Source organism: Muntiacus reevesi, chromosome 10 (genome assembly GCF_963930625.1).
Source record: "Muntiacus reevesi chromosome 10, mMunRee1.1, whole genome shotgun sequence".
Classification (NCBI taxonomy): Eukaryota; Metazoa; Chordata; class Mammalia; order Artiodactyla; family Cervidae; genus Muntiacus; species Muntiacus reevesi.
In genome coordinates, this window is record NC_089258.1 from 23,121,180 (window position 1) to 23,147,889 (window position 26,710).

Sequence of the window (26,710 nt, forward strand, 5' to 3'; positions counted from 1 at the left end):
GTGATGGGACCAGATGCTATGATCTTATTAATTAAGCCTTCAGTTGAAGGCAATTACCCTTTCTTTGAAATTTGATGTGTTTCATTTGTTTCTAAACTTTGGCATGCTTATAGCTTTTTCTTCTGTAGTTCAACTTTTAGTTTTTTGAGGACCTTCTGACTGTTTTCAATAGTGGCTATACCAATTTTCAATCCTACCAACACTTATAACTTTCTAAGTTGTTTTCCTTTGTTTTTTATATATTTTTTAAATCTTTTCTCCTCTACTTTTCTACTTCTGCATTTTCCACATCATTTAGTGTAAAAAAGAAAAAAGAATCACTCAAAGAATTGAGCATTGTTAGGAGAGAAAAGAGCTCATGTGAGTGAGTAGAATATACTTAAGAATGAATGCTGAGTGACTGAAATGTATGGAAATTGTTTTGATTATGCCTGTCATTGGGAAGATGAGGTCATTATGTCATCTGCATAATACCACACATTTGGATGAAAATGGAACACTTCTGTCACCAACTTTATTCGCCAAAAGTTCAGATGTTGGGTATTTCTTAATCAAATAATCTAGGTGTTTTTATATGGAAAAGAAGTGAGAGACTTTAAACAACATTAGGGAAGAGACATACATTTTTGGGAAACAGTGAAAATTCATTTATTATCTAAAAATTGAAAATGTTTTAGATTTAGGTTTGTCCACTTCATTAAGACCTTAGTAAATGTAACACAAAGTTGACATGGTCCATTTCTCTCACAGCATATTAAACCTAGACAACGTATTAAAAAGGAGACCTTTGCTGACAAAGGTCTGTCTAGTCAAAGTTATGTTTTTTTCCAGTAGTCATGAATGTATGAGAGAGTTGGACCATAAAGAAGGCTGAGCACCAAAGAACTGATGCTTTTGAATTGCGGTTTCGGAGAAGACTGTTGAGAGTCCCTTGGACTGCAAGGAGATCCAACCAGTCCATCCTAAAGGAAATCAGTCCTGGGTGTTCACTGGAAGGACTGATGCTGAAGTTGAAACTCCAATACTTTGGCCACCCATTGAGAAGAACTGACTCATTTGAAAAGACCCTGATGCTGGGAAAGATTGAAGGCAGGAGGAGAAGGGGACGACAGAGGATGAGATGGTTGGATGGCATCACCGACTCGATGGACATGAGTTTGAGCAGGCTCTGGGAGTTGGTGATGGACAGGAAAGCCTGGTGTGCTACACTCCATGGAGTCCCAAACAGTCGGACATGACTGAGTGATTAAAATGAACTGATTTCCTCTTACTTTGTCTGGAGGGCTGGGTTAGGATTATAAAAATGTGACCTTTTTATTGAGAATGGAATTGGGAATGGAATGGTTGCTTCTTTTTGCTTAAAAAAAAAAAAACAACTTTTACTGCTGTGTATGGTATATTGTTATGCTTTTCGTTTTAATCCTTAAAATGATAATTGCCTCAGGTTTCTCATGCATAACATCCATGAAAATTTTGATAATCTTTGGTTCTGATTAATAAAACTCTAGTCAGTATTATGTTCACCTTTTTACATATGATAATGGTCTGGAATATTCACAACAAACGGCACATATATTGTCTCTTATACTAGATTGGATCAAATAGTTTCCAAGTTGAATGTGTAATTTAAGAATCATAATGCAAGATTACTGCCAAAAAAAAAAAAATTGAGTAAGTCTCTATTAAGATGGCAAACCTTTGGGAGATCCACAGACCTCTTGGAGCAAAGAATAAACAGAGGCTGCTAATACAAGTACAATATGAATGCTGAAGCATCAACAGATCTCTCTTTAGGGTAACACATGTATTTATACTATGGAACTTATTTGTGTTCATTAAATTCCAGATGATAACCTAAAGTCCTGACTGCACATTAAGAAGCAAATGCAATTCAGTGCCCAGTCAATGATCCATTGTTTGCTGAATCTTTTCATGAGGTTCACATGTATTAAGGAGGTTTTCAGCATATGGGTCAAATTTCTCACATTCATTTGTTTACAGAACAGACCATATATCCTAATCCAAACTATGAGAATTATCTAAAGCTGCCACTAGCCCTCTGGGCCACCTTATCATTTAACAAAAATAGTAAATGTCCTATTTGTTCATTCTCTGTGCAATTGATTTTAAAAGTTTGATAAAAATATATGGTAAAGGGTTCAGTATTATGATATTTGATGTGAAAAGGGATATTTGAAAAGTCATGATGGTGTTTCACAGTTTGAAATGCTCAGCTTAGCTCAAGATGCTTTAACACAGTGTGTCCTGGGTATATTCACTGAATTACCACTTTCTCCAGTCTCTGGTAGGTGGGTTCTACAGATTGGAATACATGTCTGCTCTGGATCTGCATTCTCTTCCCCACTGGGACTGTAGTACTCCCTTGACTTATTGTTTTGAGCCCTGACAACCCCCTCCTCTCCACTCCCACTGGGTTGGCCAAGTTCGCCATACTTGTAGTCACTGAAAGAGGTCTTGTCACCAAACAGACATGGCTATCTTTACTCATGTATCACCACTGCTTTACCTGCTTACCTGAACCCTACCCTCCTCCTTTCTACATAGGGTCAGATGTCTAGAATATCAAAGGTAGCCTAGAATAGAGATGATTTTCTTGAATATTATTGGAAATTATAACGTGATTGTTGACATCCTCCTCCAACCCTAAGGTGATCAGCCTTTCTTACCCAAAAGGATGCTCTCTTCCTAGTTAATCTTGCCAGATCAGTTAGCTTAGTACTCCTTGGCTATACGTATTGAGTATTCTAGCTTTCTGACTTTGAGTGCTTATGATAAAATGTTAGTTCTTTCCATTTTGCAGTTTTTCATGGTGAAAAGGATTCTTTACTATTTAAATTTGGACCTTATTATTTATTTCCAATAATTCCCAAGAGAAGTAATTAATCAGTTTTTGAAGTTTTACTTTGGGTGAAAATACTTTGTAAGATTATTCCCTGATAGCCATTCTGCCAGATGGTTAACTAACACAAGTAAAAAACTGCAGAAATAGATGTTTCTATGAGACTTTCTTTGGAACAAAATCTCCTAAAAACATCCCTCACTCTTTTTGTTTCATTTAATAAAGCAATGAAATATTTAGTGCAATTCGGCAACAGACTTTTTGGATTAGTCTCTACAGATGGTTCAGAGAATATTCTGTGTTAGATGAAAGCATATAAACTACTACAGCATAAGACACAATATACAGAGTTAAAATGGACAATAAGGAAATCTAGAGTAAAAAGAAGTATTACCTTAGGGTCATGTATTCCAGAAAGCTCTTCATAGATCTTCTCACCTACCATGACAGCAGCCAAATTCGCCGTGTATGTTGAAAGGCAAAACATACAGAAAATGGCCCAAAGGTTCATCAGAAACCTTCCAGTCCAGCATTTTGGGGGTTTGATAGCTGCTGTTCTACCAAACAAGAGAGCATAACAGACATTCAAGGCTGAAGAGAAGGAGAAAACTTTACTTCTATTCCGCCCCTTGGGAGTCAAGCCAAAGGGGCTCTTCCATTCATAGAGAGTGAGGAAAATGGCAGTGATGTGCAGAGCCACAAAAATCCCCAGCCACATTGTCCAGTGGAGTGGCCACATGAAGGCTCCGATGGGAGCTGCTGTGTCTCGCGTCCTCACTAAGATGCCCAAGCTGGTGGAGAAGAAAGGGCTGGTGAAATCTATCACCTGGCTTCGTGCAGTATTGATGCTGAAGGAAGTGATGGCCAAGTGGGCTGACCCACTCAGGAGATCACCCACCAGCCCAGTCCAGTGCCCATTTTTCCAGGCTCCATATTTGCCATCCCCAACAATATAGAGATCAAAGTCAAAGTTCATGTCTTCTGCCAGTTTTTCCAGTAGATCAATGCAATATCCATAGCAGCACTTCTTCAGTTTTATGGGCACTGTATCATTACTGCTATGGAGGCTGCTAAAAAGGCTGTCCAATATGGAAGAATCATTAGTCATGGGGTCTAGACAGAGCTGGCCGGCAGGGCATAAGCCTTCATCATCGACCTCCCTCGTGAAGACAAATGGATGCTCTATCAGCGTAACCACTCGCAAGTGTAGCTTACTTGGGTGCTGAAAGTGGGTTTTGTGCCTCTGGGCTTGCTCTGGCCATATTCCATAGTCCATGACAATCTTCCCCCTCTGCCAGCTGCCCAAGCGTGTCCACATTGGCTTTCCCATGGGGTCATTTTGCAGATTCCAGATGAAAAAGTTGTTTTCTGAGCTGATGATAGTGGAACCTTTCACTTTGATAGAACCACTGAGGCCTCTGAAAGTGGTGTTGGCTAGAAACCTGGCAAAGAGGAGTAAAGGCAGAAAGTAAGGAAGAGGGGTGAGGGCAAAGTCAGGAAGCAGTGCCCATCTTTGCTTCTCTGTCTTAATAAAAAAACTATTTTAAAAAAAGGCATCGCCTAAATTACTTTAGGAATAAATAAGCTAGAATCTTTCTAGGAGAAGAGTCCTATTTCATTGAGCAAATGAAATCTCATCCTCATGTTTTAACACCTAGACTGGGTGTTTGACTCATGGCCTTACTCCAAATCTTTATTCCCAGTTAAGGGGTGTGTTATTTAATTTGTTATAAATGGTTAATTATATATTCTCACAACTTTCCAAGCTATGGAAGTTCTCAGCACCTTTAACATATCTCTGCTGTTCACCACATTCAACTGCAAATAAATCAGCTCAATAAATATCTTTGGTGCAAGGAATAAGTTTTAATAAGTATGCATATACTTTAATAATTGCTTAACATTATATTCATAATTCTAGAAAATAGCCAAATCTTGTTATCAGTGTTTCTCCTTTCAGAGTGGAAATAATCAACATGTCTGTCCCCATGAGGCCAGTCAAAGTTGCATGTTGGATACAATCCATGGAACAAAGAAAAAGATGATAAATAGACTTGCAGTTCCCAGGACAGCCTCAGGCTAACCTCCCTCTAAGTCATTAGAGAAAAACAATTGGCTCTGGCTCTAGAGAAAGCTTCTGCCAGAAGTCAAAGAAAGGAAAATTACCAGCTGAATGATATACTGATTCCTAACCCTGTGAACCAAGGCACTGTCAGTGCATGTTCTGCTATGGAAAAGGCAGAAAAATGCTTGGTCAAAGTCTCTGTCTTTCTTGAGTTTTGGAAGAAGAGACAAAAAAGGTAACATACAAGCTTGTGGCATCTCTGTACTCTTAATTATGGCCTTGTTTCAGAAGGAAAGCCCACAGTCTGACATCAGACACACCTGTGTTAGAATATTGGTCCACCCACCTTCTAGCATTGTCCTTGAACACCGATTTACTGAACTCTAAGCTTCAGTTTTGTCATCAGCAAAATAGGGGAAATAATTACATTTTTATTTGTAAATTACTTCCACTGTAAGCGTTAGAAATAATTCATGTGAGGTATATACTATACCTTTTGACATAGAAAAATTGTTCCAGATATGGTAACTATTATTTAATGTCTTTTAAATTTTTTCAATCAAGGCCATCCCCAGTCATTTTCCTAGTCTTTTAATAGAACTTTTGCAATTGGAGACACAAAGTATTGCATTATGATAAACTCATAGAGAGTACTCAAGGCACATTTCAAATTGAAAGAAATTAAATTTAAATGTGGACTGTAACATAGCAGATATTTGTGAAGAGTTGGATGATACAAGTCTAGGTCCTTAGCAAAATACATTAATCCATTGTTTACCACAAATTACTCTGTAATTTACAAATGCAAATACCAGTAGTAGGAAGTTACACTGCCACAGAAGAAACATAGAGGAATCAGAAAGTGTGAAGAATGTACTAATTTTCATTAAAGATATAAATGTAAATCACATTTGAAGATCTTTCCACATTAAAAGCAATATAACTGCTCATTTTGGTAGATTGTGTATAATAGTAATTATTCACATTAGCACTCCCTTGTGGGACTCTACCACTTAAAATGAATTCTATTTTGCAACAAGTAAAAGTCTCCATTATCTTACATTTTAAAACAGTTTTCTGCTTCTTTAGGGAAGTAGAGAACCAAATCATTAAAATATACAGATTAATCAATTGATAATTACCTAGGTAGTAGAACAGAAGAATGACTATAATTGTGTTTCTGATGAGCAATCTACTATTAGATTTGTTAACACACACATACACACACACATGGATATAGCCTAGGGAATAAAATAGTTATTAGTAACTAGGTTAATTTTACTTGGTCAATTTAGTGATCAGGAAAGCAAAGTTGTAGAAAAAGAAACTCTTCATTATTTTAAGAATATATGGGGCTTAATGATTATAGACTTTTAATTGGATGGACCTACAAAGAGCTACCACTGAGTAAATATATACTTAAATTATCTCAGAAAAGAGGGTTTCAGGAATCTTTCAGAGATTAACTCCATCATTCCAGTAAAATGTATTCCTGTTTGTCGATGTTAAATAACATTCAGCATGGCCATGACTAAAGAACAGGGCTTAATTGTCTCTGAGGCATTCATCTGTCACTGAGACAGACATATCAATCAGGATCTAAATGTCTTCCATTCCCCAAACCGGAAAATTTCAGTGTTTGTTTCAGTATGGAATTGGCACCAAGCAATTGGGTCTCAGGGAATCCCCATTTATGATGGATTATTTCTATTTTATTTTCAGTTTTACAGAAAAAGTAAAATAATCTCATTAATAGCTTTAGTTATTATCACCTTCACCATGTATTCTTTATAATGGAATGACAATGTGCAACAAAATTTGAATACTCATATATTAGTTAAAAGATTACAATGTTGAAATCTTGCTTTTGCGTAAACTGATTTCTACCATGTTCCTTTATCTTGCCTTGGACTCTTCTTGGATGAACAAGAAAAAGGAAAATCAGGAATAACTTTATTGGCAAGGTAAACTGATACAAATATACACCAGGTACTGTTCTTAGTATGAGTTGTAAAGATGAAGGACACTCTCATTGTTCTTAAGGAGCTCAAAGTCTCATGATGGGGAGAGAGAAAAATAAACAGGCATTTCTAAACCAGTGTAATGAGCACCCTGATGGAGGTAGAATTGAGGGGCATTTGGAGAAGACTCTTGAGAGTCCCTTGGACTGCAAGGAGATCAAACCAGTCAATCCTAAAGGAAAATCAGTCCTGAATATTCATTGGAAGGACTGAAGCTGGAACTGAAGCTTCAGACTGAAGTTGAAGACTGAAGTTTCAGACTGAAGCTGAAACTCCAATACTTTGGCCACCTGATGGGAAGAACTGACTTACTGAAAAAGACCCTGATGCTGGGAAAGATTGAAGGCAGGAGGAGAAGGGGAAGTCAGAGGATGAGGTGGTTGGGTGGCATCACTGACTCTATGGACATGAGTTTGAGTAAGCTCTGGGAGTTGGTGATGGACAGGGAGGCCTGGTGTGCTGCAGTCTATGGGGTTGCAAAGAGTTGGACCTGATTGAGCGACTGAACTGACTGGAACAGAAAGCAAGGGCACCTGAAAGTTCCACTGTAGGGGTGACAAGAAAGACTTCTTGGAGGAGGAGGTATGAGAGCTGAGTCTTTTTTTGTGGGGGTGGGGGATTGTAAGAAGTTGTACTTCCTGAGGCAGAAGTCCATGAAGCTAGGAATCTCATGTGAAGTGAAGTGTTAAGTTGCTCAGTCATATCTAACTCTTTGTGACCCCCACGGACTGTAGCCCACCAGGCTCCTCTGTTCATGGGATTCTCCAGGCAAGAATATTGGAGTGGGTTGCCACTTCCTTCTCTAGGGGATCTGCCCAACCCAGGGATTGAACCTGAGCCTTCCACATTGCAGGCAGATTCGTCTACCACCAAGTCACCAGGGAAGCCCTAGGAATCTCATATGCACACTAAATACACTGAAGACAAGCTTTGTCTAATCAACAATATTGATTCAGGGCAGTTCTGCCATTTGCTATATAATTCTCACCAATAATCACTACTTTGGAGTTCAGTGCAATTTTATAGCATATAGGAAACCAAACTTAAACAAATACTTTATCTTGAAAAGCCACATAACCAAACAGCAACATATGCAGAGAGACAAGCAAAGATGTACGTATAGAAAGGATATACTTTTTAACTCATCATCACTAAGCTGCAGAGCACATTAAGAATGATTTGCCCTTTTCTGATTTTCCCCCACACTCCTTTGCTTGAAATATCAAATGTAAATGCATGTTAAATAATATTTTAAAAGAAAAATAGGAGCAATCATTGGAACAATCATATGATTTTGACATTGTATGTATTTTTTCATGTGTAAGGAGCTTTTATTTAGAATTTGATGTGGGAAAGTTGTAAAAAATGTTAAAAGGTTTGAATATTTAACTAAATAGGATATGGTCATTGTGAAACAATACTTAGTTATCAATTTAACTGAAGTAATAATGAGAGATTTCAAAGGCAAATATGAGATAACATGAAAGAAATCTTAGAGAGCTGAATCTTGAAGAAGGAATTATAGTTAAGCAGGAAGAGAAGCTAGGGACCGATGCTGTCAGCCCAGGGAGATGTGTGTGCAAAAGCCAGAGACAGAGAGAGCAAGCTGCCTGATGATGAGTGGTGAGAAATAAGGCTGGAGATGAGGGTGGGAAATGAAGTACAAAAGGACTAAGATTATGATGAATGTAACAGCCATTGAGAGAATTTTTCTGGGGAGGGAAAGGACCATCAGATTTGATTTTAGAAAGATCTTGTTTTCTTGCTAGCTAAGTGGGGAACAGTTTGGAAGGAGAAGCGGGCTGAGAACAGTTTCTGATGTGAGGAATAATGCTTCTCCTTTCCTCCCCTGACTTCCTCTCTTCCTCTCTCTCTGCTTATTTCACAAGGGGCTTAATGTGACAAAGGCTAAGTAATAACAGAAGTGGAGAAAATGGCATAATCAGGAGGTATTATAGTTTCCAAAAGAAAAGTAGTGATTTTAAGACGGTCAAATGTACAGGGTTGCATTTAATTCACAAACTATACTAAGGATATATAAAACTTGGCTTATTGGAAGGTCATATAAATAAGACCTGGAGTATTTATTTGGTTGTGTATCAGGTAAATGTAAGCCCATAGAGCACTGTGGGGGGAAAAGAGAAATGTAATATCAAATTCCTCTAATAGTAATTTAGAACCTGGATCAGAGGTACCAATAATACTGCTCCATTCTGTGCTGATCATACTACCCCTCCAGTCTAGCTATGAATTCTCAATAGATTTTCCAGTTCAAGTATTATGAGGGAAGGTAAGGAGGTGCGAAATTTAACAAGAATGGTAACTATAACCATCTTATTGGAGAACAGAATGGAAACATATTCAGGTTGCAACTGGACTGTAGACGTTTCAAACGTCCATTTTATGAGACTGGATTTTATTTAACAGGAAAAGGGGAGCCAAGGAAGTATCGAAGTAGAGCAATGATATAACCATAAGTCTGCATTGATAATACTCCTCGGGAAGTGGGCACAGTGGGTACACAGGAAGGAAGAGATAGTGACCAGGAGACCACTTAGAAGATTAATACGATAACTTTGCCATGGTATGATGAGAGTCTTGATCTCACTCTATGAGTGAGAATCTGGTGCGTAGTGAGTGTTTAACAAAGCATTTCAGGTATACATATATACTTTTTTTCATCAGCAGATCTCTCAAGGTATCATTCTGCTTGAAAGAATAAAACTCATTGGTTAATCTGCATGGAGGTAACTTGTTACTTCGGTAAAAGCTCCCAACTATGTCACTAATTAAGAACATGTGTTTATTTGAGTAGGCGCTGAGATAAAATCTGAACTCTTCAAAGTGTGTAAAAAATGTTTTTGAGACAGTTCACAAATATAAGCAAGATCAGTGTTTAATGTATTTAAGAGCTTTTAGAAGCCACATTTGCATACAAAACTTGACCTACTAATTAAAAGATTTTCTTATTAAAACAAATGAACAAAGATGCTAACAAAATAACATATCAGCAAATCAATCATTTATTCACTCATTTTGCCAGGCACTGCTCTAGGTTCTAAGAGATATAGTAGTGAACAAAGGAATAAAGATCTGTGCAGCTTCTATTCTATTGAGGGGACAGGATAAATATTATAAATGGGGAATATGAGTGGGATATTAGTGCTACGTGCAGAAGCAAAAAGAGCAGAGTAAGTATGTAAGATGTGTCAGGGCTGGTGGTGGTAGTGTGGAATTGCAGGTTAGGGAGGCCAGGAGAAGGTGATATTTGTGTAAAGGGAATAAGATGACCAAGAGGCTCTCCGGGGAAAGAACGTTCCTATATAGGGAGCAAGGAGTCCAATGTCCTTGAGAGGGACTGTGTCTGGTATGTTTGAGGAACAGAGGAGTTAAAGATGAGCTCGGAGGAAACTTATGGGGAGTGGGGGGTGGGGGAAATAGGATCTTGAAGGTCACTGTAAGGACCTTTGTTTCTTCTCTATGTGAGATGGAAAGACACTGGTGGGTTTTGAGCAGAGAAGTGATATGACCTACATTTTAACAGGCTTGTTGCAGTGTCGTGTTGAGAATGGACTACTGAGAGACCAAGGCAGAAGCAGAAAGAGCAGTTAGGGAGCTGTTTCAAATATCAGACAAAAGTTGATGATGGTTTAAGCTGAGGTAGTAGCAATAGAGGTGAGAAAAATTAGTTGGATCCTGATAAATTGTGAAGCTACAACTGACGGGATTTGCTGAAGGCTCAGACATAGTTGCTAGGAAAAGGAAGTGTAAGGATGACACCGAGGTTTTTTGCCCTGAGAAATTGGAATGTAGAGTTGCCATTAATTGTAATAAGAAAACTGTAGAAGAATCAGGTTGTGAGGTGGGTGAGAACCACCAGGAGTTCGTGCGCTAATGTTAAGTTTGAGATAGTTTATAGACATCCAAACGGAGTTGCTAAGTAAGTAGGTGGAGAATTCTGGAGTTTAGGAAGGAGGTCTGAACTGGATATACAATGTGGGAGCCAAAACTCCATAGACAGTATTTGAGATCACAACGGTAATTGTAGATGAGAAGCCCAAGGAATAAGTCCAGGGCTTTTGGAGGTGGTGCAGTTTAGAAAGAACTAGCAAAGGAAACCAAGAAGTAACCAGAGATGTAAAGCAGGCTGTGTGGTGTTCTAGAAGTCAAGTAAAAGAGATATTTTAATCAGGGGACCCTGATCATCTGTGTCAAATGCTTCTAACAGCTCAAATGCAGTGAGGACTGAGAACTGACTATTGGCTTTAGAAACATGTAGGTCACCAGAGACTTCATGAGAGTAATTTCAGTGGAGTGTTGCAGCCTACTGCTTCAAGGGAAAATGGAAAAGGAGAAACTGGAGATAAGTCTTTAGAGAGTTACGCTATAAAGAGGAGAAAAATAGAATAGTGGTGGAGAGGAAAAATTAAGCAAATAACTAAATATTATGAGCTTCCCCCATGGCTCAGCGGTAAAGAATCTGCTGGCAATGCAGGAGCCACAGGAGAAGCAGGTTTGATCCCTGGGTTGGGAAGACCCCCTGGAGGAGGGCATGGCAACGAACTCCAGTATTCTTGCCTGGAGAATCCCAGGGACGGAGGAGCCTGGTGGGCTACAGTCTGGAGGGTCGCAGAGTCGGACACGACCGAAGCGACCTAGCAAGCATACATGCATAAATATTATATGTATATGTGTGTGTGTATATATATATGTGCAGGATTTTAAGCTGATGACAATGATCTAGTAAAAATAGAAAAATTGGGGCTTCCCTGGTGGCTCAGTGGTAAAGAATCTTTGATAAAGATTGGTAGAGTTTGATTCCTGATCTAGGAAGAGCCCACATGCCACAGAGCAACTAAACCCCTGCGCCCAGCGCTGAGCATGTGCTCTGGAGCCCAGGAGCCACAACTCCTGAGTTCCCACAGCAACGAAGACCCAGCACGGTCAAAAATGAACAAATAAATAAAGTTAATTAAAAAAATAGAAAGATTGTTGATGTAGGATAGAAGAGAGAATTCCTGGGACAGTTCCCTTGAGGGGCAAAAGGGATGTACTCTAAGGTGCAAGAGGGGGTGATGCTCTTTGCTGTGATAAGAAAGGTGCATGGACATGGGAGAAGGCAGAGAAAATACAGAACCCGGAGGCAAATAGGTGGGTGGATGAGGACAAGAGAGTTTGTGGAAGTTCTCCCTTGATTGCTTTAACTCATTTAGGGCATTTAAAAAGTAAATTATAGAACTCATTATACTCTCCCCCTTATAATTCATTTGAGAGAAGTTTTATTGTATTACTTTCAAAATGAGACCAGAGGTACTCTTAAAAAATGCAGAAAGCAAATAACTTTCAAAAGAAATGTATTAGATCAATTTCAACTAAAATGTTTAGTGTTTTGTTTTCCCACTTGAGTTTGCAAGAGTAAGCTGTGAAACTATCTGGATCTGGCGCTTTCTAAAAAACTGCAATTTTTCAATCATTTTTTCAATCTCTTCTATTAAACTTTCCATTTCTCTGGGTTTATTTTGGCAAGTGATATTTTGCTAGGAATTTGTTGCTACAGAACTGCATAGAACATCATTATACTAATCATAAGATTTTTCCTCAATTAGTTTGGGTTTTTGTTTTGTTCATTCCTTCTTTCTAGATCTCCTCCCACCTCTCTCTTTTCTACTTTTTTGGATGAGGAAATATTTATGTTCATATATTCTTTAATAATAGAATATTAACTGCAGTATTTATCAATTTATTGGATTAACTATTCATGTATTATTTTTACTTTTTAAAAACTTGCTCTAAAACTTACTAAAGATAAATAAAAATCTCCCACTACAAATAATGTTGCCATGTTCTTAAAGATTTTAGGACCTGTTGCCCCCTGATTTTTCTTCTATCTTATTCAGCATTTCCTTGGCCACCTGATGTGAAGAACTGACTCATTTGAAAAGACCCTGATGCTGGGAAAGATTGAAGGCGGGAGGAGAAGGGGACGACAGAGGATGAGATGGTTGGATGGAATCACTGACTCAATGGACATGGGTTTGAGTAAACTCCAGGAGTTGGTGATGGACAGGGAAGCCTCGTGTGCTGCAGTCCATGGGGTCACAGAGAGTTGGACATGACTGAGACTGAACTGAACTGAAAATTTCCTTAATCTTATGTTCTTATATTCATAGTAAATTTGTAACTCTTCTTGTCTTGAACTAGTTCTATCAACTATCCTGCTGTTTGCAGCCTTCATTTTGAAGACATATGAAAATACCTTCGTGTTGCCTGAATGTATCATATCCTTATGTGTCTTCTTCCATGCCCAGTTGAATATAAGTCATATGTTTATTCCTATTTGTTCTTTCTTTTCACACATCAACTTGTCTCTTTGCATGTCTGTGTCTCATTTGTTTTTCATTTCCTTTAAAATTATCCTCTTATCTTTGTTTATCCTCCCATTAGAGTTGCCTTCCGTTAATCATGTCTGTATCTAGGAATATCTGTTTTGCTCTGTAAAGCCTTAAAATTTATTTTTCCCTTTGGGAACTTTCTTTGTATCATTAAAATCTCTGTATCCTCTTATTTTCTTATATCTTGAAAAATGAGCTAAATTTCCTTTCTCATGATCATCTCATCATGTTTAATATTTTCTCCCAGAGGAATGAGAGATTTGTTTTTCCTCCATAAAACTCTGTCAATTTTTTAGCCTGTAAGAACATAATTTTGATATTTTGCTTTGCCTGATTAGAAATATTTGGCTACGTTAATGCTAGTGATATTCTCCCCAGCTCCCTTTGCATCAGCATCACCTAATTCTTATCAGGTTTACTTGCTCTTATGCACTGACTCTAAATATATATTTCTTGATTATTTTAAATTTAGTTCCAGATCTATTGAGCATAGCAGAAAAAAACTCAATAAAGCTCTTTTAGAACGAGTCAAAGGAGTATTTTTAAAGTTTCCCTTTCTTCTTTTTCTGGAAGGAGTGGAGAAGACTTGGGAAGAGATCCCTTGATGTTCAGAAATCCCATCTTTTCTTCATGTTATTCTTATCTACACTCATGCAATGAATCTTCCAATCAAAAAATCATTCTAAATTCTACACTTTTTCACTTGTCACAGGTTCACAATTAATATAGCTTTCCCCCTGCTTTTTATCATTGAAGAGCCCCTGAAGTATATGCTCTTTGGATAGTCTTACGTCTTTTAAAAAACTGATTTTTTTTACAACCTCCGTAGACCTCATGTTGTATGAATTATTAGCTATGCATAGTCTATATTTGTACTTTAATCCATGTGTGTAGTTTTTCTGAATTCTTAGGCTTTTTCATAATGCCTTTTATTCCCTAAATTACTCTCATTGTGACTCTCTTCTGCAGGTTCTAGATTACTTCCCTTTCCCCCGGTATTCTTATAGTTTCCAGTATGTGGGTTTATCTATGGTTCTCTCCTTTTCCTTTAATGTTCTTTCTCTACTTTATTTTTCTGAACTTTGTCTTCCCCTCTCTTTATCTTCTTCACCTCTCTCTTCCTTTTGGTGGACTTTGTATGAAGGAAATATCAATATTCCATCCTGTTAGGAAAGAGATCATGTCTTAAAACAGCTCTTGACCACCCCTAGTTAATTTAACTGTTTTTGTTGTTATTGTTGCCATGCTAGGCTCCCTCCCACCTCTGAAACCTATTTACTTCCCTTTATTTTTCAACATCACTTTCACCATCTCTTCCTTATTTTTAATTGCCCTTGAGAATCTTTGTCAATTTGTAAGGCCAGCTACTAAGTTCAGCTTTTACTTTGTGGCCTCTCTCACTTAATGAGACCCCTGTGCTATCTGTCTCTGCCTTTATGTTACAATAACATGAATTTGCCATGTTAGCCATGGAGCTTACCCTTGGTCCAATTCTGTCAGAGCATATCGCTTTGCTTTTGTTCTCTATATGTGGGGCATTAAACATTAAATGTAGATGATTTTTTTGAGCTACTTGTAAAATGACTCCTTAACTGTCCTCTGGAATCCTCCTTAATACCCTAATGTATAAATATTTAGCAGCTGATTAATTCAGTCTTTGAGGTTTTAGACTGTAAGATCCTTGAAGGCATGGATTTTGACATTCTCCACATTCTGAGAGCAGTCTCTTCCATACAGTTGCTGAGGGAAATGGAGACATCCTCCCTTTCCCACTGCTCTGCGTCGTAACATTGCAGGCTGTCCAGCTGAAAGAGACTTCTGTGTTCATCTAACAGTCTATGACACTGAGTCACCTTGGATCTTGGGCACAACACATTGCCTGGCCAGAGTAAGTGCTCAGAGATGTTTGTGGGGCAAATGCAATTAAACACATGTCTTCTGCTCAAGTCAGACATGTGTCTCTTCAAGAGCACTTCTTCACTTGCCAGAAGAATGGGGCTCAATCAGTCAGGAAGTATTTATATTTGTAGATTATTCAGAACATTGAAATTCCAACACATTTCCCCCTGAACAATGGAGAGTATCAAAAATAGAAATAAATTCTATGAGAAACCTTTCTGATGATAAGGAATTTAATAAAAATTGGAAATTTCAATCTTTAAAGCAGAGGGCCCCACATACTATAATCATTGATTACATTCTTATTTAAAATAGCTTACAAAACTCATCTTTTAAAATAGATTTCCATCAGCTAATGAAAACAGCAATTTAATAACATACTAAATCTACATACACATAAGTACACATAAACCACTGGGGTCTGTTTTTCCAATAAGCAAAACCTTAGAGGAGAAGTAGAGCCTTTATCCTTCTTGACTTATTTCCCAAGAGAGGAAAAATGCTAATCTATGCTTGAGTCATGTTTTAATATACCTCTTGGGCTATGTGTGTGTGATCTGATGGTATCACTATGTCAAAAGAATATGACGCATAGACATAGTGCTCTGTTTTCCTGCTTTCATGTGGCACAGCTGGCAAGCTGGTACTTTTTTCTTTCTGTGTTTTTCTCCTACGTGGTAGTTAGATCTGTTCCATACTCTTAGGTTGTTTTCCTTTCCCTTCATTTTTTGATATAAACCTTGACTCTTCTCCATAATTATGGCCTATGCCCAACCCTTAGATGACTCCTCATTGCTTTGTGTAATATCCCATCTTAATTCCTTCCAGTTTTCTAGATCTGGTTCCAGCACTAGTCCCTGTGCTAATATCTCTTCCCTTAGCATAGCCCCGTGACACTATGTAGTATTTATCAGTTGAGAACCCATCTGAAGGTCACAGGGACTAGAGTTGGAAGTTGCCCTGGTAAAGATCTGGAATTCAGAGTACACCTTCAATGTGAGTGTGCTCAGTTGCTTTTGGGTCTGACTCTGTGACCCCATTGACTGCAGCCCGTCAGGCTCCTCTGTCCATAGAATTTTCCAGGCAAGAATACTGGAGTGGGTTGCCATTTCCTACTCCAGAGGACCTTTCTGACCCAGGGACTGAACCTGTTTCTCTTGCATTTTCTGCAATGGCAGGCAGATTCTTTACCACTGAGATACCTGGGAAGCCCTGCAACACTGCCTTCTTTTTTTTTTTTTTTGACATATTTCCAAATTTTATAGTAGATGCATACAAAGCAAAAACTCAACAAAGAATATGATCACAATTTCCACTGGAAGCTCTCCTAATTTGGGAAATTTCCAGTTTAAAACCTGCAGGAAGCTAGATTAAGCAAATTTAAGCTGTATTCTTCAAAACAGGGCCTTGAGGGAATACATATCTTCACTGTTCCTTATATTTGAGGCCCTCATGACTTAGAGAAAATTTTAGACTCAGCTCTTGCCATGACTTAAGTGACACAGAGGGAGGGGCAAATTCAATGGATTTAGCCAAATTAGTTCAGTGACAGGAGTTCCTACTGGAAACAGACCTTAACTGTTGGTCCTCAGGATTCACCAAAGCACATATTTTCAGGAAGTACTGACTCCCTGTTAGTCTTGCAGAGGAAGTCAACTTGGGAGTAACAGCTGGACACAGCAGGTCACCCCACAGCAATGGGTTCTCCTTGGGGACCCAAGGAATCAATGTTAACATCATCCAGCCCCTGGCTTCCCGGTTCAATGCAACCACATTTCTTTTGAGTACATGTTCAAACACACAGGCTAACTAGTTTGAGTCTACAGAGGTCCTCAGGACAGGAACATTTATACATGGGTAACCACACCTCCTGATTTATATAGCTTTTGCCTGAAAGAATATGAATTATAAGGTAATGGGATCACAATTAAGGAAAGTTAATATTAATTATGAAAAAGGCTGGAACTTAGATTTAGATAGTTTAAATCTTCCCCTATAAAGTACTAACTGAATGACCTTAGGCATACCACTTAACTTTTCAATGTAGGAATTCCTTATAATTAAGGAAGTCAGGATTTCCAGAGGTTAAATAGCTTTGCCAGGGTCATAATGCCAGTAAACTATTATAAAGGTGAAGGGGAATACCCTAAATTAGAATTATATCATGCCAGCTCAAGTTTTTCTGGAACCCTCTACTATCCAGTAATGAGATGAAGACCATCATCAGTTTATACCTTGGAACTTTTGAATGGGTATTTTGTTTTGGTCTTCTTTTCTGAAGCTTCCTAGTGCCTTGTAATACTTAACACATAATACAATCTGATTAATACATGCAGAATCAATAAATAAATCAACATTTACAATTAGTGAAAGGCCAATGAATCTTGGTACTACTTGAACATATAAGAATAAAGATGAGCATAGCCTGGGAGGGAAAGAGTCTCTTTAGCACACAGAACCATTTTTCAAGGATAACTGAGGAGGTGCATAACAATGCCAGCTAATATCAGAAGATAATCACTAGAAGAACGAGTGTGGTCTCAGTGAGGAATGACAACCAAATAGCTGGCTTTCCTGGTGGCTCTGTGGTAAAGAATTCCCTGGCAGCTTGTGGTAAAGAATTGTTCAGTCGTGAAGTCATGTCCAACTCTTTGCAACTGCATAGACTGCAGCATGCCAGCCTTCCCTGTCCTTCACTATCTCCGGGAGTGTGCTCAAACTCATATCCATTCAGTCAGTGATGCCAATCAGGAGATGTGGGTTCAATCCTTGGGTCAGGAAGATTCCCTGGAGAGGGAAATGGCAACCCACTCCAGTATTCTTGCCTGGGAAATCCCATGGACAGAGGAGCCTGGCAGGCTATAGTCCACAGAGTTGCAAAAGAGTTGGACATGACTTAGTGACTAGACAACAATAACAATCACCAAACAGCTAGGTCAAAGAAAATGGATAAAAAACACGGATAAGCAGAGGAGCACATTGTCTCTTGGTAAAAGAACGATAGAAGGGGGTTGTAAGCTTCCTGGAAGCAGGGCCCCTATTTTCTATGCTTTGTGTCTCCAGCATTAGCCAAGGTCCTAGCCTAATATTAGTAAGCTTCAATATATGCTTGTGGATGAACAAATGAATTAATCACTTGATACAGAACTGAACTGCAGAAGCTATTCAAAGAAGAAAGATAAGATTCCATAGCCTGCTGAGAAGTTAGAATAGCTATCAGGATGATTAATTAACTAAAGAGTCAGGGACTTCTTATGCCAAGGGGAACAAGGTATCAATCCATGTCTAGGCTCTTGGAATTATTAAAGGAAGGCTAACTCCCTTTGACCAGGTTATGAGTGACTCAAGGGGTTCTTTCTCTGGGAAGATAGATTCATTACCACCCAGAGCCTTCAGATAAGCATGAGCAAATCCTAATTCTAGGAACAGCAGGCAAGTCCTTCAATTCCTCTTCATTTTCATGAGACTGGTGTTTAAAATGAGATAAGGGAGTAAATGTGGGCCAAGCTAAAACCAATTTTGAGAAATAAAAACAATTTTTATATCTTTATGGTTTTTTAAGAATTACTTGTAAGGCTTTTATGCTATGATACTTTATTTGGTTAATTTGTTACAAGATGATGATTTCATAAATATGTCATGGCTAATGTTCTGGCTTTCAAGTGACATCCAGTATGCATATAAAATGCAAACTCCTTAGCATAAAAGTCCTGTGTGGCATGCTATCAATTTAACAACTTTTCCAGAATCATGTCAGATTCTTTTCATAGGCAATGGATGTGCCAACTGTACTAAATTTCTTCAGGTCTCCGTGAATTTGCAGTGGCATTTGCTGTGCCTGTGAGTCTGCTGCAAACCAGAATACTTCTATTCTTTTATCAAGGTCCAATTCCAGTATTTCTTCCTCATCATCAACTCTCTGAGAAGAGTTCACTACTTCCGTCCTGTGTATCTGAATGTTTCTATTTTTAAGAATCACAGATCCCTTTGTTTTATACATTTACTTACTTTACAACCTCATGCACTAGGCTGTATACTCCAAAATGGCAGGATGCAGCCCTTTATTTTGTCTGCCTCACCCTAGCTCAACAAATAATCACTGACTTCCCTGGTGGCTCAGATGGTAAAGCGTCTGCCTACAATGCGGGAGACCGGGGTTCAATCCCTAGGTTGGGAAGATCTCCTGGAGAAGGAAATGGCAACCCACTCCATTATTCTTGCCTGGATAGTCCCATGGACAGAGGAACCTGGTAGGCTACAGTCCATGGGGTCACAAAGAGTCAGACACGACTGAGTAACTTCACTTTCACACATGTATTGCATATGTGTTGATGAAGTTATTGCCAAACAATACATCAGATATCATTGCTTCAAAGTGATTTACATTTAATAAAAACAACTTGCAAATAAATTGCTAAAGATCACACTATGAACTTGGTCCCCAAGTGGCTTTTGTCTACATTTAGTGATGATGGATGTTTGCTCTGGCATGTGGGGACCTGGGAAGGATCAAATCCCTTTTACCCGTAATTATGTCTATATAGTCTGCCAGGAGAAATGATTTTTTCCTAGTCTAAAGGCCTATGCTGAAAAAGTCATGTTTTTGGTGATTTCATTAACATTTTAAAATGTTAACAATTCTGTCAGCCTAAACTGAAAATGACTGTGTGAGAAATGAAAGCTTGCATAACTCTGGCACTTGCTATTCATGGCTCATTATGCTCGTGACTTTCATTATGCAGTGAGGAAGTAGGGTCAGCCTCACAAAATTTAGGAACAATTAAGAAAATTACTGTATGCAGATGTGACTTATGGACTGAGAATAACGAACTTTCCAAAAGACTATATTCAACAAAATAAATAAGGATGATGAAAAATCCACAGATGTTTTACAGCTTAAGGCAGCTTTTCAGTTACTCATTATAAAGACTCCTTCCAGGGCTTTGCCCACTTCCCTTGACCCTTTCCTGAGCATTTTGAAACTTTTTCTTTGACTCTATTCCTCATGGAGTTTAAGAGGTTCTGAGGATATTTCCTGAAGTTCTTTGAGTTCATTCTCAAACACATCCATGGAGATGAAAATATTGTTGCTGACCCATATACACTGTGAATTGCTACCAGGCTCCCTAACCTCACAGTCTTCTTTTACAATTTTCAAAGTCTGTGGAATAAACATATGGAAATAGCCACAAGGTCAGAGGTCACTAACCTAAACATTCTATTAAAAAAAAGAAAAGAAAAGAAAAAAACCAGATGGTATCTAGGTAAGTTTAAAAACTCTGTTTTTAGTTTAGACAAAATTCTATTTATCTATTAACCACTCATTATTCTTCTAGAGCAACAGATTATGTAGGGTGTAAATATAAAATCTCCATTTCTTCTATGTTTGTTTCAGTAAATGTCTATTAGGTAGCCTCTATACGCTAGGCATTAAACTAGATTGAATAATAGTGTCTCCATTTAATAGAATTTATATTTTAGTTCAGAAATCAGACACATAGACAAATAATGCTGATGGAATGGGCTAAGTACCATCACATAATTTCATGTACAAAGTGCCATTGGATAAACTAAAATTTGAGGAGCCAGAAAGATCAATTTTATCTTGATAAAATGAACCCCTGATATGTATACAACTGAAGTTAACAAATATTTCTCTCTGTAGCTTCTAAACATTTTTAGGCTCCCAAAAGAATTACTTTTCTTGTGCTCTCCATTTTATATGAGACAGAAAGACATTAAATAACAATATAGTTTTCACAAGTGGATTTTCTATCTACTGTTTAAGATTGTCCTTCCAAAATAATGATTATTTGAAATTATAGCTAAAGACTTGCTTGTGTTTTTGTTATGAAGGAGGATGTTTCTTATCCGAGATAAAATCTTGAGTCTCAATTACATGCTAGTTCCAAAACAGTAGATTAAATCTGGATAGTGGCTATAAAATAAAACACACATAGACTTTAATCTTGAGGTAATTCAAATATATCATAGGAAAAGTGGAGAGTTCAGATGATGATAGAACATTTAGTTTTAGCATTAATAGATTCCTAATAAGTTAATTTTAAATTATTTTATTAACAACCTTCTTTAGGGTGAAAGTGAAAGTGTTAGTCACTCAGTCATGTCTGACTCTTTGTGACCCTGTGGACTGTAGCCCACCAGGCTCCTCTGTCCATGGGATTCTCCAAGCCAGAATACTGGATTGGGTTGCCATTTCCTTCTCCAGGGGATCTTCCAAACCCAGGGATTGAACCCAAGTCTCCCGCATTGCAGGCAGACTCTTTGCTGACTGAGCAACCAGGGAAGCTAGGCTGTGCTTAAACTATGCCACATATTTGACATTTAGCATGTTGCTTTGCACATAGTAGATGCTTAATGTGAAATTAAATGTAAAATGCTTGGGACCTTCTGACCTTTCCTCAAGTGTTCATGTCTTTTAAAAGGCAAGACACTGTGAGATTGCCTTGGGTTCTTCAACATAGTCAGATGATCCCATTTCAAGAAGACTTCCTGAACATGGGATCAGACTATAGCTAAACCTTCACTTCTGAAACAGCAATAATCCTCTCATTTGACCTGTCTGACCATAGGGGGTCTTTTTCTGAAAAAATTCTAGGTCCTTGTAAAATACCCTTTAAGGACTTCTTTTTCTGGGGATCATGAAAACCATGTCTATAGGATGGATTATTCTTTAACTTAAACAGGTTTTTTTCATTCTAGCTTCTGAATCAGATTGAGGAACTGGAAAGAAAGGTGGCTAATTTAAAAAAGTGTATATATATATATATATATATATATATATATACACACATACACACATATATATACACACATATATATACATATATATAACATAAAATTATATATGCACATACTTTACTCTTGTATAACTTAGTTCTGTCTATCTATCTATCTTTTTATTTATCATCAACTATCTATCCACCACAACTCCTTCATGGCTGCTGCTGCTGCTGCTGCTGCTAAGTCGCTTCAGTCATATCCAACTTTGTGCGGCCCCATAGACGGCAGCCCACCAGGCTCCCCTGTTCCTGGGATTCTCCAGGCAAGAACACTGGAGTGGGTTGCCATTTCCTTCTCCAATGCATGAAAGTGAAAAGTGAAAGTGAAGTCGCTCAGTTGTGTCTGACTCCTAGTGACCCCATGGACCGCAGCCTACCAGGCTCCTCCATCCACGGGATTTTCCAGGCAAGAGTACTGGAGTGGGGTGCCATTGCCTTCTCCCCTCCATGGGTAGTAGGATCTATTATTAAATCCTTTTTACATCAGTGGGTATAGGACATAGGAAACTAAGGCTCAGAGAAGTTAAATCACTTGACTAAGTCATGCAAATAGTAGGTCACAGAGCTAAAATTCAATCTCAGAGAGTCTGGCTCCAGGGTCTATGTCTTTAACCACTTCTCAATTCTCTCTAATGCATCATAACCTGGGAGTAGAGAGAAAAGTCTATCTCCTCCTTGACTAAATTTTTTTTCTCTGAAAAGATTTAGAGAGATTTGTCCAAGTCTGTTGATACAGGAAAGAGTGAGCAGGGATGGAAACATTTGTTGTGCATTTACTACGAGCTGAGCACAGTGTTAGGAATTTCTTGTATATAATATAATTTTGTGGTCTCTTTATCATATTAAACTACCTTCAATATTATCCTAGTTTGCTAATTAGAAAACGGAGACTCAGAGTTTTTAAAAAAAAAAAACTTGCCAAGAACACACAACTAGTATGGGACTAAGCCATGGACTTAAAAACAGGATTGAGTGTTCCCCACTACAGGAATATTTTACTTCCTATCACAGTCCTATGAATGGGGATATAACCCAGGCCTTGCATCCTACCTTGATAAATATTGTCCTGACGTGAGATTTGCAGTTTCCACATCCATGCAGTTCATTGTGCTGGGAATGAGAGCAAGTTCTGGCTGGATCATGGTGGCTGTGGCTACAGCTCTTGCGACCAATTCCATGGCATCTTGCACATAGTACTCAAAGACAGACTGTGTTGTTTTTCCATGAGCAATCAGCCCTAAGGGCAGACCTTCTGTCCTCAGTTTCTCAACATTCTGGGAATCCCCCAGTACCCAATGAAGTTCAGGGAGCATTACCCCAAACTGGGTGGTAATTTCGAAAATCCGCCGGATACTTGCCATGTCGCAGCCAAACATCACCATTGTGGGTGTACTGTTCTTAATGCTCCCCAGCTGGACCTGCAGGAAGCTCAAGAGGTCCTCAGTGGAGGAGAGGTTGATGGTGATGTTGATGATAGAGCCCAGGTGGAACTTGGAATTATTCTGGGTAAGGAGGAGGAAGTCGGTGATGTTCCAGTCTTCCTGGCACAGCAACAAGCTAAAATTGTACCAGTTGTTCATGGTCAGGATTGAGACAGTGACATCAGCATCAGAACTTAATGAATTTTCTAAACTCAGTTGGAGGTGAAGGGGATTCTGTATTTAAAGATATGAAAAAGAAGAATTAGAACGGATTGGCCAAAGATTATAACATAGGGTACTTTTACTTTCTTGTGAGGCTTAATCTTTTATTTTCTCCCTGTGATATTCAAGTGCCTCTGGGATAAAATTCACATAATTTGGAAAGCTGTGTTTCCTGTCTAATGGAATTGATTTCTTTCAACCGATTTCCTTATAATTTATGCTTAAAGTACTAGAGGCCAATGGTTCTTGGTGTAAATGTCAGGGGTAACATGACTATACATTTAGTCTTAAATTTTTATCAGGCTTGCCTGCCTCCTTACAGACAGTCCCCTTTAGGCACCCCATGTCTAACTATCCCCATTCGTAATTCACTTGTTAAATTTTCCTGTCAGGTGAAATAATTGAAAGAGATTACTTCTGCTTTCCTTTAAAACTACTAGCAGAAAAATCTTAAAACAGTAGAGATACTTGTATAAGGATGGTGTGGAAAAAGGATTAACTATAGTTTCCCAAACTTCTAGCTGCCGAGGAAGGCAGTTGTTCTAATATATGTGGTACCATGGCCTGAATGTTTATGTTTCCCCCCAATATTTATGTTGACATCCTAATCCCCAGTGTGATGGTATGAGGAGGCGGGACCTTTGGGATGTAAGGAGGGCAGAACCCCTCACAAATGAGATTATGAGATTCACGCCCAAGAGGTTCAAGAGAATTCCCTTACTCCTGTCATGTGAAAACACAGTGAGAAGCTGGCAGCCTGAACCTGGAAGAGGATCCCAACAATGCTGGGACCCTGATCTTGGACTTCCACCCTCCAGGACTGTGAGAAATAAAATTCTATTGTTTACAAGCTACCCAGTCTGTGGTATAGCAGTCTAAATATACGAATGTGTAGTTTCTCAGCCGTGTCTGGCTCTTTGTAACCTCAATGACTGTAACCTGCCAGGCGCCTCCATCCATGGGATTCTCCAGGCAAGAATACTGGAGTGGGTTGCCATTTCCTCCTCCAGGTGATCTTCCTGACCCAGGGATCAAACCTACATCTCCAGTGTCTTCTGCACAGCAGGCAGATTCTTTACCACTAAGCTGCGGGGGAAGCACCCCAAGTACACTAAGACATATGGAATAATTAACAATATAATCAATCAAAATTAAATACATAGTCTAACATTGAAGATTAGATTGCATTTCTATGTCTACTGAGACTGAATTCTTGCTGTGAAAGGTGAAATGTGTGCCATTTAAACACACTAACTGCCATCACAATTTCATCTACTTATAGAACTCACGAACTCAATGAAAGGAGAGAATCTTATTTGAAAAATCACAAATTACTAATCATATAGATGAAGTGGAAATAGTCCTCTAATGAGTAAATCTGTTCTCCTCGAGAGCAGCCATTTGACATATTTATCCCGTAGCACTGACATCCTGAGAATGGTTAACATAATCCTTTATACAAGGTAGGTATACAGTAGATATTGGTCAAATTGAACTAAATAACATTCACATTTTTGAGTTATCAGATTGTTGAACTATTTTTGAGAACTTGCCAAACATTCAGGTTAATAACATATGTAAAGAAATGAGGCCTTTCACAGTGAAGTTTCATACCTTGATACAAAATGAAAGTGTAGCTTTTCCTTACCCACCAAAAGGAGTGTAAAAAAATAGTTTGAGCTGAACTTTGAATAATTTGAAGGGTTAAAAGGATTCTGATACGTATAGAGGAAGGAGTGAAGATTCCAAAGGAATTTATGGGAGAAAAACTATGACCAAAGGCAGGAAATGAGAGTAATCATATGCTAAGTAGGAAGGAGTCTTAAAATTTATTTTGAGAATTTGACTTTTGTTCTTACTGGCAACCCACTCCAGTACTCTTGCCTAGGAAATTCCATGGATGGAGGACCCTGGTGGCCTACAGTCCATGGGGTTGCAAAGGGTGAGACATGACTGAGCGACTTCACTTTCTTTCTGTAGTTCTTTTGGAGAAGGAAATGGCAATCCACTCCAGTGTTCTTGTCTGGAGAATCCCATGGACAGAGGGGCCTGGTGGGCTGCAGTCTATGGGGTTGCAAAGAGTCTGACACAACTGAGCAACTAACACACACACACACACACACACTTCCAAATTAAGCTCGTAAGCAGGACTTGTAATGATAAAAGCAGAGCTTTTGGAGGATTGTCTGTGGGCTGCATTCGAAAAGAAGAGGGAAAATAAGACCTCCAGGATTTCATTTAGGTGCTAACGGTTTTAACTGGAAACCAGTGTTGGTAATGACAGCAAGAATGATAAAAAAGGTTTCTTTTCAAATTAAAATTTAGGGACTTCCCTGGTGGTGTGGTGGCTAAGACTCCCACTTCCAATGCAGGAGGACCAGGTTCAACCCCTGGGCAAGGAACTAGATCCCACATGCTGCATCTAAGAGTTTGCATGCTGCGACTAAAGATCCTGCATGCTGAAACTAAGACCCAGCACAGTCAAGTAAATAGAAAAAAAAAAAAGTCAAAATTTATTGACAAGATCAGATATAAGAGACAGATAGAGAAAGGTGTCAGAAAACCAGGAGACAGTATCCAGTAGGTAGCTCCTGTTTCCAGGCTTGGGATGCCGTAGAGCCGTATAAGATAAAGGAACAAAAGCTACACTTCCTCACTCCTACTATTGATAAATATAAACTACTCCAGAGAGTTCTCTCTGTCCTCCTCTTTTAACTTTCTTCTTTTCCTTCTTTCTTTTTATTTCCTCCTCTGCCTTAACCTTATTCCAGAATCAACGAACAATGGAAGGCAAGCTTTACATTTAGCTGGCAGGAACAAATTATGCCCAACTGTTTTCTTGGCCTCAGTTCCCTATTCTGTTGCCAGTTTTCTTTCTAAAACATAAATATGACCATACCATTCTTCTGCACCTCTTAATCACCCATAAGACAAATATTGAAATCAACAGTATGACTTAGGAGGCTTTAACTTCACCTCCAACACTCCAAGCATGCACCCCAAGACAAGTCACAGTGGAAAATTTAT

The 26,710-nt window shown here is 38.6% G+C and overlaps 1 protein-coding gene across 2 annotated transcripts in view; it reads right to left on the reverse strand.

The window, feature by feature from the left end:
• Positions 1-26,710, reverse strand: part of GRIN3A (glutamate ionotropic receptor NMDA type subunit 3A) — a 192,051-nt gene that overhangs the window by 112,923 nt on the left and 52,418 nt on the right. For both annotated transcript variants that reach the window (XR_010664632.1, XM_065947450.1), the window contains exons 2-3: positions 23,091-23,695; positions 3,255-4,302 (exon numbers count right to left, since the gene is read on the reverse strand). Coding sequence is in view for 1 of the 2 variants with exons in the window: in XM_065947450.1 (XP_065803522.1) it covers positions 3,255-4,302; positions 23,091-23,695 (1,653 nt within the window). In the remaining variant the exon portion in view is untranslated. The remainder of the gene's footprint in view (positions 1-3,254; positions 4,303-23,090; positions 23,696-26,710) is intronic.